The following is an 11,651-nucleotide window of genomic DNA, read 5'->3' as shown; positions in this document are numbered from 1 at the left end:
TATTTAATACTCAGTATCTCATTTAATAAATGTACAAACCATTTGCATCATTGCTTTTTCTCCTTGAATTCATATTTCTATTCCCTACAACATTTTACCTACTGAAATATAGTTTATACTTGAAAGTCTTTCATTGATCAAATTATAGAAATCAGCTTATACTTGAAAGTTCTTCATTAATCAATCTATGTTTTTCCATAAAAATGTATATGTAATGTATAATTATGTATGTTCTGGATTTAGTTATCTTTACAATTATTAATGAGAAATTAGTCAGCTCTGCTGGAAGTCAAGACCATACTGCAGCTCTAAGAAGTATTTTGAAGTGATTGCTACTTTATACTAATGACATCCAAACTCCACTTCCTTCCTCTGTTCCTCCTACTTCTTTAACAGGATTACTGAGGTACCTAATTGTTAAACTATCTAACTTCTTGACATTATATAATACAAATCTGGCCCTGCTTCCCTTAGCTCTCCTTAAAATCTAGCACAAGCCCAAATCTTAGAAGAAACTCCATTCAACTCCCTCTTACCAATACACCGTGGTTTCCTTGGTCTGTGCTTTCCTCTGCTGGGGCAAGCTAAATAAACCTAACTTTGTTTGACTTGGTATTCTCCTGGTAGCCTTTAACTGGTGGTTTCAACAATCGTATACACTTAACGCAATATAAATACATCACTTTTTTTTAAGCAAAGATAATATTTGTTGAAAATGCATGTCTTGGCTGGGTGCGGTGGCTCACGTCTGTAATCCCAGCAGTTTGGGAAGCTGAGGTGGGCAGATAATTTGAGGCCAGGAGTTCAAGACCAGCCTGGCCAACATGGTGAAACCCCATATCTACTAAAAAATCTACAAACAATTAGTTGGGCGTGGTGGTGCACGCCTGTAATCTCTGCTACTTGGGAGGCTGACAGAAGAATCGCTTGAACTGGGAGGCAGAGGTTGCAGTGAGCAGACATCATGCCACTACACTCCAGCCTGGGCAACAGAGCAAGACTGTCAAAAAAGAAAGAAACATAAAAAGAGAGAGAGAGAGGGAGAGAGAGAGAGAGGGAGAGAGAGAGAGAGAGAAAGGAAGGAAGGAAGGAAGGAAGGAAGGAAGGAAGGAAGGAAGGAAGGAAAGAGAAAGAAAGAAAATACATCTCTTAATGACAAATATAGCTCCTCCCATATTAGTTGCATCCATGGATATTACTTATTGCTAAAACAGTTATTATTGTCAATTATGCTGTTATATTTTAATTTTATGTTATGTAAGCGCTGAGAAAACTCTCTACCTACGAAAAAGTGTGTCTTTTCAATATCAGTCATTTTTCAGAATTCCTGAATTGTATGCAAAAATCACATTAATTCATCATCAAAAATTAGTTTGAATGGTCAACTGACTATCGGATTTGGTCTTCCAATTTTGTTGAAAGCAAAACATTGGAAACTGCCTGGTTTGCAAGAGGATTGTAATGAAAACATTAGTTATTTGTCATCTAGACAACAAAATGTTGGATGCTACAGAGATTTTTACACATGGCATGTACTTTAGTATATTCAGGAGGGACACAGAATTATGCCTCTCCTTTGGAAGAAGAAAAGAACACTATATTTGTCAAGGCAGCATGAATACAGCGGTTCTCAGTCAAACCAGTTTTAGCAAGAATGCATATGGAAGCTGTTAAGTTTAGCCTAAAGCTACCTCCTTATATATTTTAAGTTCAACCTAAAGGTTTCTCCCTACCTAGTGAACTAGAACCTAACTGGATGTGTAAATAGACTGCAACCTACTCTTGTGCCAAACACCGAGTTTTAGCAAATCAAAGCTGGCCAACTGTTCAAATCATGTTCAAATAAGGCAAACACTAAGCTGTAACCAATCTGGCTGTTTCTGTACTTGACTTCTGCTAAAAGATAAACTTCAGCTGAATTAAATTTAAAGGAGTTTAATTGAGCAATGAAAGATTCGTGAATTGGGCAGCCTCCAGAATCACAGCAGATTCAGAGATACTCCAGGGATGCCTAGTGGTCAGAACAAATTTGTAGACCAAAAAACAAAAAAAAACGGGGGGGGGTGTGGAATTTATGTACAGAAATCGAAAGTGAGGTACAGAAACAGCTGGATTGGTTACAAGTTGGCGTTTGCCTCATTTGAACACAGTTTGAACACTCAGCAGTGTATCAGTGGTTTAAGTATGGCTGCTGGGATTGGGCAAGACTGACCTAGTTAACCTAATTTAGGTTTTCAATCTTGTCTACCTATTGTGAAAGGAAAATTTGGGGGTCCCCAAATTACTAAGCTAAAGGAAAAAGTAAAACTGGGAACTGCTCAGGGCAAAACCTGCCACTCAATCTATTCAAAGTCATCCCTCTGCTCACTGAGATAGATGCATATTCTGATTGTCTTCTTTGGAAAGGCTTATCAGAAATTCAGAATAATGCAATTATTTGTCTCTCACCTTCCTGTGACCTGGAAGCCCCCTCCCTGCTTAAGTTGTCCCCATCTTTCTGGACGGAACCAACGTACATCTGACATATATTGATTGATGTCTCATGTCTCCCTAAAATGTATAAACCGAAGCTGTGCCCCAACTACCTTGGTCACATGTCATCAGGACTTCCTGAGGCTGTGTCACGGGCGTGTGTCATTAACCTTGGCAAAATAAACTTTCTAAATTAGTTGAGAACTGTCTCAAAATTTTGGAATTCACACTTAAGTTAGGTTAACGTTCCTCCACGAGGACTCAGATATAGAAGTACAGAATCCTTCTAACACATATTTAGTTCTGTTTTCTGTACCTCACTTTTGTTTTTCCATCCATAAATCTTCCACTAGGTGGCTGGCTACGCTTAAAGCCTCTCTGAACCTATTCTAGTTTAGGGGGCGTGTGATTTGTTCAATTAAACTCTGTTTAATTTGTTTAAGGTTTTCATTTAACAAAGCTGAGAGTCTGGAGATTTAATCCCTTTAAATATCCACTTCTGTGAAGCCCTTGGAAAGCTTTGTTCTCTAAAGCAGAGGCAGAAACGTCGTTGAGCACGGAACCAACTGCAGCAACATGAATTAAATGAACTGGATGAATTGCTCTAGATGTAGACAGTCAGAGGCACCCAAATAACAATAGGTTTTACCAAAACGATCAATCACTCAAAATTTATGGTGCAGGCTTCCTTTCTGTAGACAGAGCTTAATGAATATAGTACAAATTTGCCTCAGACAATAGCCTTTTTTTGTTTTTAGATACTTTCCTTAAGGGTGAAAGCATTTAACCAGGACTAACCAGGACTTCTCGTGAAGTCCTGTTGCCTGAGAGTAGTCGTTTGATTTTTGCTAGTCTGTATGCATTGTTTATGTACAGACTTTACTGTTTTTCTCTCAGAGGCATCTCCTCCTACCCCGAGCCTCACACTACTGGGGTTTCGTTTGTTTTACATCTTGGTTGGAGGGGGCTCTTTCTCCGGAAAATAAAAGACAACGGATCTGGCTCCAGTCCAGGACGGAGAGCATAAAGCCTAATTCACAAGGAGAGCACGTGAGTTCTGCTCTCCGTGGGACTCAGCCCAGAGAGGCCATGGAAATCTCTAGATGTCAGTCCACGCAACCTAAACTGGCAAAAGGAACGCTTTGCCTCTCCAGACCCAGACCCCAGAACAGAATTCGGCCAACCACAGCCAAGAAGGCAAAGCACGCAGGCGCAGACAGAGAAGCGGGTAGTAGAAGGCTGGCGGACGGGCGCGCGCACTCGGCGACCAGGAGAGGCGGGAGCGCGCGCTGGGGGCGGGCACTGAAGCTCAGGCTTGGGGTTCACCGGGTCATAGGGCTCCGGGCCCTTCGGTCTCGGCCATGGCTCACAGGCCGAAAAGGACTTTTCGGCAGCGCGCTGCCGATTCCAGCGACAGCGATGGCGCCGAGGAGTCGCCTGCTGAGCCTGGGGTCCCGAGAGAAGTTGCGGCCCCAGGTTCTGCGGAGGAAGGGCCGCCCTCTGGAGGAGGCCGCGCGCGGGTGGCAGGACGGCCTCACCGGGTTCGGGGCCCTCGTGGCCGGGGCCGGGTCTGGGCGAGCTCCCGGCGCGCCAAGGAAGCGGCTCCCCGCGCGGACGAAGGCTCAGGTGTCCAGGGTGACGCGGGGAAGAAAGGAGGTGACGGCACAGGGCGGGAAGGGGCCGCGGGGTCTCTGGATCTTTCTCCGGGGGTTCTGTAACTTGCTGCCGATCATCAGCCGTGCTAAGTCCAAGTCCTGAAGGTAGTGAGCGAGAAAACAGCTCGAGCACTCGCCCGCTGCTTGCATCTACCTTTTGGACTCCTTGGGGGAGATAAAACAATCCTGTACAGTTGGGAGGCTCTTCGTTTTCACCATCAGATGACTCCACCAGTTATAACTAACACAAAGTTTATGAAGAACCTAAATTGTCACAACAGAATTCAATAATTTCAAATACTATTAAGTAGGCAGAAGTTATATGTACCTTTTAGACACTTGCCCAACTTATCTTTCTTGAAAACATTTAGCCAGAATAATACAAGAATCTAGGTTTTGGAACATTCCCCTTTGCTTGTTTTCTTTTTTCACCAGTTATTTGCAACAACTATTAAAAATAATATATACAACACAAAGAAGCATGATAGAGATTCATGTCACTGTAGATTGTACCAGTAATGGTGTTAAATATAGTGTCATTTTGAAGTACCTTTGAGTTCTTTCGTAAGGCAGCATAAAGTGGTTTACATAAAATGTGCTGCTCTGAGTTTGAATTGTAGCTTAATGAGGAATACGGTTTTTGGTTAGTCTTGAGATCCAAAATCTTCCTACTATTTTTTATTCTCATTAAAGTGATTTTTATTAATTTATTGAGAAGTAAAAATTGTATATACTTATGGCATACAACATGATGTTTGAAATGTGTCTACAGTGACTAAATGGAGCTAATTAACATTTGCATTGCCTTAGGTACTTACTTTTTTTGTGATGAGAACACTTAATATCTACTCTCAGTAATTTTCAAGTATGCAATGCGTTGTTGTTAACTTTAGTCACTGTGTTGTAAAATAGAATTCGTCTTGTCTAATTAAAATGTTGTGCCCTTTGACCAGTATCTCCCCAACCACTCTCAATCCCCGTCCCTGCTAACCACTGCTGGACTCTCTGCCTCTGTGACTTCTGATTTCCACTTTTTTAGATTACATATGCGAGGTCATGTGGTGTTTGTCTCTCTCTGCCTGTCTTATTTCAGGTAACATAATGTCCTCCAGGTCTGTGATCCTCGTGATTTCTTGGTCTTTCTTGTGACCTATTTGTCTAAAGTTTTCATGACCTTTTATATTTGTTTTCTGGTAAAACTTTGTAGATGAACGTTGAAGTAAGGAGTTGCTTTTTCTTTTGCCTTCTAGAATAGTGTTTCTCAAACTTTTTGGGATTTGGACCTCCTTTAGACTGTTAGAAATGATTAAGGATTCCAAAGAGCTTTTGCTTCAGTAGGTTATACCTATCAGTATTTACCATACTAAAAATAAAATTTATTAATTCACTTAAAAAATCTAATACATGTAAGGATAAGTAAGATTTTTGTGAAAAATATTGCACAAAAAAAGGAAGAGTAGCATTGTTTTCAATTTGCAGATCTCTTTAATGTCTGGCAAAATATTAATAGAAGACAGCTGAATTCTCATAGCTGTTTCTGCTTTTAATCTGTTGTGCTCTTTTGGTTTGGTTGAAGTATTTGAAGAAAATACAGCCTCTGACAGATACATGGTTAAGACGAGTACTTAATAACCTTTTTAGATCATTGAGAGTGTTATGCTTTAGTATAACAAAGCTCAACAAGTAATAAACTAACCCTTCTTAAAAGTTAGTTGTGGGCAGGCGCAGTGGCTCACATCTGTAAGCCCAGCACTTTGGGAGGCCGAGGCAGGCATATCAAGAGATCAGGAGTTCAAGCCCAGCCTGGCCAACATGGCGAAACCCCATCTCTACTAAAAATACAAATTTAGCTGGGCATGGTGGTGGGTGCCTGTAATCCCAGCTACTCGAGGGGCTGAGGCAGGAGAATCGCTTGAACCCGGGAGGCTGAGGTTGCAGTGAGCTGAGATTATGCCACTGCACTCTAGCCTGGGTGACAGAGTGAGACTCTTCTCAAAAAAAAAAAAAAAAAAAAAAAAAGTTGCCAAATGGAATCTTAAACCATATGATTAAATTAAATTTGGGGTGCTCTTACATTAAAACTCTGTTCTGTTTTATACTTTGGATCTTTTACTCATGAACGATTGGTAACATCTTGCATTATTTGGAAAGTATTCTTTAGATGAGTTTGCAGGTCTTACAAATGTTGGAGCATTTTATTGTACAATACCAAAAAAACTCAGTTAGTATTACCACTAATTAATCAGTCTAAGCATTGGAAAGCCGTTAGGTTCACAGTAGAGAATATACGTTTTCCAAAATCTCAATTTTCACTTGAAATCTCTCATTTTGGAAGTGATAGGCAAAACGGGGCTCAAGTTTGAGAAAATGTTTGTCAGATAGCCATGTCTGAATAACCAGTTTGTTAGTCATTCAGGTAAAATGGTGGTGCTTCTTAAAAACAATGTCTAGTTCAGCTTGCAACTCAGTCACACAAATGCTTTTCCTTAAGGCAGCCATTGCATTTCAAGATGCAGCAAAAGTGTCTTATGAATACTTTGATTTTGTCACAAAGAAAATTAAACGTGTGTACTCAAGGGTCAAAATTTAATAAAATAACAATTTTTTAATTACTTCATTAAGAGCAACTGGCTTTTTTCTGCCAATGTGAGGTAGTGAAAAATACCATAACCGCTACTACAAATTGATTCATTCATGCTGAGGATCTAGCAGTTTTACCCACCACTGCCTTTACTTCATTATATAGATGTCAACATGGTAAAAAGAACAAATAACATGTTATTATTGTGATGAAAGTAGTTTTGATTTCATAGACTCTGAAAGAGTCTCAAGGACCTCCAGGGATTGATAAACCATGCTTTGAGACCCACTGCTTTGGTGTTAATCCACTTTGGAAACAGGTATGGGTTGTCATAAATGGCAATATCTAAGAAAGCTGTGAGCTGCAGCTATTTTTTTTAAGTGTTTTAAGTTTTGATTTTACTCCAGCCTTTTTTGAACTGTATGTAGGTCTTTTAACTAAGGTAGAAAATTAAAAGTAATGAGTACTGTGTAATCTTATGTTTTAAGGTTACTCATAAAGATTGCAAATTTATTGTGGATTAACCCTTTCTTGTCAGTAATGTCAAGAATTCTTTTATTTTGTTCATTTAATTTTCACAACACCCCTGTGGGTTTTATCTTGGTGTTATCTTTGTTTAACAGATTAATTGAATTTAACAGACTATTTGACTTTCCAAATCATGCATTGAAAAGATAGACCCATGGTTTAGTTTTTTTTTTTTTTTTTTTTTGAGACGGAGTCTTGCTCTGTGCCCTAGGCTGGAGTGCAGTGGCGCGATCTCAGCTCACTGCAAGCTCCGCCCCGCCGGGTTCACAGCATTCTCCTGCCTCAGCCTCCTGAGTAGCTAGGACTACAGGCGCATGCCACTTCGCCTGGCTAATTTTCTTGTATTTTTCGTAGAGACGGGGTTTCACCGTGTTAGCCAGGATGGTCTCGATCTCCTGACCTCATGATCCGCCCGCCTCGGCCTCCCAAAGTGCTGGGATTACAGGCTTGAGCCACCGCGCCCGGCCATGGTTTAGTTTTGACCAAAGTGCTCCTTACAGTATTTCTTGCCACCAGCCACTGAAATATGGCATACTATAAAGAGAGCCTAAATTCTGAAGTTGGATGGGATTAGATTGAAAGCCCTGCTTCTCCATTTCCTGAGTTGGTGTTCTCTATCCTCCCAATCCTTAGTGAACTCATCAGAAATAGTATTTACTTTATAGAATTACAAGTATTAAATAAGTCATGTAAAACAGGTTTCAATGTGCCTAGTACATAGTATACATTAAATATTTTTCTTTTCTACTTACTCACAATCATTACTTTTCTAAATACTACTTCAGTTTTGTCTCTTTTTTTTCTCTAATGCCTCCTTCCCTCTTCTCATTGCATCCTTTTGGAAATATATTATTAGATGCCTAGTTAATACAAATAGGGTCTTTGTACACTTAGTAGATCATTCAGTTGCTTAAGAAAGACAAAGTTGGAGGAAGAACAATATGTCTACTTTAATATGTGGAGTAGGATTAAAACACCATATTATACATATGCCATGTGTTGTTCAGAATTTCAATTATTAATTACATTATTTTGACTCTTTTTTGTTATATTTTTTTAATGTCCTGTTAGAATCCAGAGTCCTTGATATGTCCACAGATGAAGAGGATGAAATACATCACTCCTCAGAAAGTAAGGATGATCAGGGTTTGTCTTCTGACAGCTCTAGCTCTCTTGGAGAAAAAGAACTTTCATCAACAGGTTAGTAATTTGTATGATTTTGGTTAAGAATTTTATTTTTAATATAGTGCTTTTGATATAGTTATTAATAACATATTAAAAACTCTGGTGACGTATGGGGCAAGTAGGTCATTAAGGATGATTGTCAGAGTGCCAAAATTGACTGCTCATTTTTATTACATTTTAACATGCACAGGTCAGACAGCTTATAAGTAGCAGGGCTAGGATTCAAACCTAGTCTGTTCTAGAGCCTGTATTCTTCTTAACCACTGTGCTATGCTGGGTGATTGATACTGATACCTAAAGGATGGTAAGAATTTCTCAGGGAGGATGTTTCAGGTATAGGATGTGGCATATCTGAAACTCTAGGGAAGGTATGTGATATGTGCAGGAAGCTAAAAATAGCTCTGTTTGGCTGAAAGTATTTGGGAATTTAAGGAAAAGAAGAAAACAGGAAGGACAAGTTGGAGTCAGATGATATAGGGCTTAGGGAACCACTGAAAATTTGATACAGGTGACATGAATGTTTTTGTGTCTTAGATCAGTCTAGTTCAGGGGTGGCAAATCTGGCCCACTACCTATTTTTGTAAACAAGGTTTTAGTAAAACACAATCACAGTCTTTCAGCTACTCATTATTTGTGTGTGCTTTTGCACTGCAGTAGCAAAGTTGAGAAGTTTCGTCAAAGACCCTATGGCCCACAGAGTGAAAAATATTTATCTGGCATCTTACAGAGGTTTATAACTTGTTTTATGCTGTGGAGTCCTTTTTCAGTCTAGAGAAGCCTAAGATCCCTTCTGAGAAAATAAAATAAAATACATAGCTTTGTAAAGGAAACACATTTTAGTGAAATAAAATTATTAAAATATATTTTATAACGCTTGTAATATAGTAATAAGTGCTTCTTTATTAGTCTATTAAATAACAACAACCAGTAGCTCTGTAACCTTGTAATTTTTTTTCTCCATGTACTCAAGGTACAGAAATACTAAGTGATTAAGCTAATATGAAGAACTGAAATCTAGTAAACGGTTAAAGCCTTGTCTAGATTCTAGATACAGTGCTATTCAGTAGAATTTTCTGTGGTTTGGATAAATTTTCTGTCTTCACTGTCCATATGGTAGCCACTGGTCACAAGTGGCTATTGAGCTCTTGAAATGTGGCTATAGTGAGACTGAGAAATTGAATTTTTAGTTGTATTTGAATAGTCACATGGGGCTAGTGGCTACTGTACCAAACAATGCTACTATAAAAGATGGTGGATTAGACCAGGTGTGATGGCTCACATCTGTAATCCCAGCACTTTGGGAGGCCTAGGCGGCTGGATCACGTGAGGTCGGGAGTTCGAGACCAGCCTGGCCAAAATGGCGAAACCCTGTCTCTACTAAAAATATAAAAATTAGCCGGGCATCGTGGCACACACCTGTAATTCAAGGGGCTGAGGCAAAAGAATTGCTTAAACCTAGGAGGCAGAGGTTGCAGTGAGCAGAGATCACGCCAGTGCACTCCAGCCTAGGCGACAGAGCAAGACTCCATCTCAAAAACAAACAAAAGAAGATGGTGGATTAAACAGCATAAGGCAGTGGTTGTGAAGTGTTGGCAGCACTGCCCCCACCTAAGGAGAGAGGGCAGTGTTTGAAAATGTATGGGATTATTTAAATGATTACAGTGGTTGAGTTGTTGCTGGCACGTAGTACCCTACAGGCAAGGATTGATAAATGTCTTACAGGAGTGCAGAACAGTTCAGCACGGTGAATTGCCCCTCCCCCACTGATTAAAAATTGAAAACTTGTCCTGTGAGGAACACCTGAAAGTTCAAAGGACTTACTGGCTGGAGAAGAAAAGATGGAGGAATGTGTTCCTTTTAAGGGCTGGCATGTGGAAGAAAAGCATTTATTTGTGTTTGGAAGGAATATCTGCCTTGAAATAGTCCCTCTAGCAGAGGCTGCTTGTTATTAATAGAAGATGATAATTTACCTCTCAGCCCTAGATGATTGTATATCAGATAGGATGATGTATGTGAAGAATTATTCATAAGTTATAAATTTGTAAAAACATGATGTGTTTATTATTGAACAATATGCTAACATTATTGATTCATCCCTTGTCTGCTCAGCATCTGCTGTGTGAGAACCCTTGAACTAGGTATTGAATATGCAGAAACAGGACAGATGCAATACTCTTCTCTTCCTCGAACTTTTACTTCTTTATTTTCACTTGAGCGGTTACCTTTATGTAGCACTAATATCTTACTACTGTGTCCCATTGCTTGTGACTTACTAATTAAACCCTACCAAGTCATCTGCAGGAAAATCACTTCCAAAATAAGAATTTCTGTGTCTATATTCATACACTTGAGTATTTGAACCTAACTGTCTTATCTTAACCCTGCCTGCACATTAAAATCCTCTAGGGAGCTATAAAAACATACTTTGCTCAGCTCTGCCTCAGATCAACATCTTAATTGCTGGTATAGAGGCCTGGGTATGTCAAGCTTCTCAGGTGACTGTGATGTGTAGTCAGGGTTGAGAATTGCTACTATAACCTGCTGTGATGGTTTTGAATCTTAAATGCTTTGGGAAGAGGAAGAGACACCTGACCTTCATCATGTCCCTGACAGTAGTCTATAAGTAAATACTAATCTATAAAAAAGCAAATAACCTGATTTTATATTACTTGTTTTTGATGAATATTTATTGACTTCTAGTGATTACTTTATTGCTTCATGATTTACTCAAGGACTTTTAATTTTCCCTAGGGCTGATGTCAAGCATATTGGTCTGTGATATATCTCTTTTTGTTTGTTTGTATCTAACATTGGAGCTTTTGCGCATCTCCAAGTACATGACATTTTTCTGTTTATTTCTCAAAGAATTTGGGTCAACTTTTGGGAAAGTTTAGAAAATTTCACTTGAGCCTCAGTAGCTTGGCATCTTTTTAGTAGTTTGAAATGCTTAAAATGGTGAAAATTTCTCTTGCCATTTCTTTACTGTAGTATTGTTCTTAAGAAACCATTTTTTCCTGAATGAAGATAAATTTCACCTTAGATCATGCATGAAGAAACTTGTTTTAAATTGGAAGAGTTTATGCTAATGATGTTTATGCTGTACAATATGAAGAAAAAAATAAGGCTCTCTTAAGAGTTGTTGTCATTTAAAATTTTTCACCTGGTAAATGAACCTGATTATTTTCTTTACACTTCTTAATGTCTCATGTTTATTCACGTGCGGCTCACTA

At 39.2% G+C, this 11,651-nt stretch overlaps 1 protein-coding gene across 5 annotated transcripts in view; it reads left to right on the top strand.

Moving 5' to 3' along the window:
• The first annotated feature begins 3,350 nt into the window (after positions 1 to 3,350).
• Positions 3,351 to 11,651, top strand: part of GCFC2 (GC-rich sequence DNA-binding factor 2) — a 51,424-nt gene continuing 43,123 nt past the window's right edge. For 4 of the 5 annotated variants that reach the window (XM_017947673.3, XM_021925007.2, XM_021925006.2 and 1 more), the window contains exons 1-2: positions 3,351 to 4,128; positions 8,308 to 8,436. In XM_017947673.3, the coding sequence (XP_017803162.2) occupies positions 3,834 to 4,128; positions 8,308 to 8,436 (424 nt within the window). In that variant the 5' untranslated portion in view covers positions 3,351 to 3,833. The remainder of the gene's footprint in view (positions 4,129 to 8,307; positions 8,437 to 11,651) is intronic. The other variant, XM_003908868.5, reaches the window with a different exon arrangement.

Source organism: Papio anubis, chromosome 14, assembly GCF_008728515.1.
Source record: "Papio anubis isolate 15944 chromosome 14, Panubis1.0, whole genome shotgun sequence".
NCBI lineage: Eukaryota > Metazoa > Chordata > Mammalia > Primates > Cercopithecidae > Papio > Papio anubis.
This window is presented reverse-complemented; position numbering and strand designations above follow the sequence as displayed.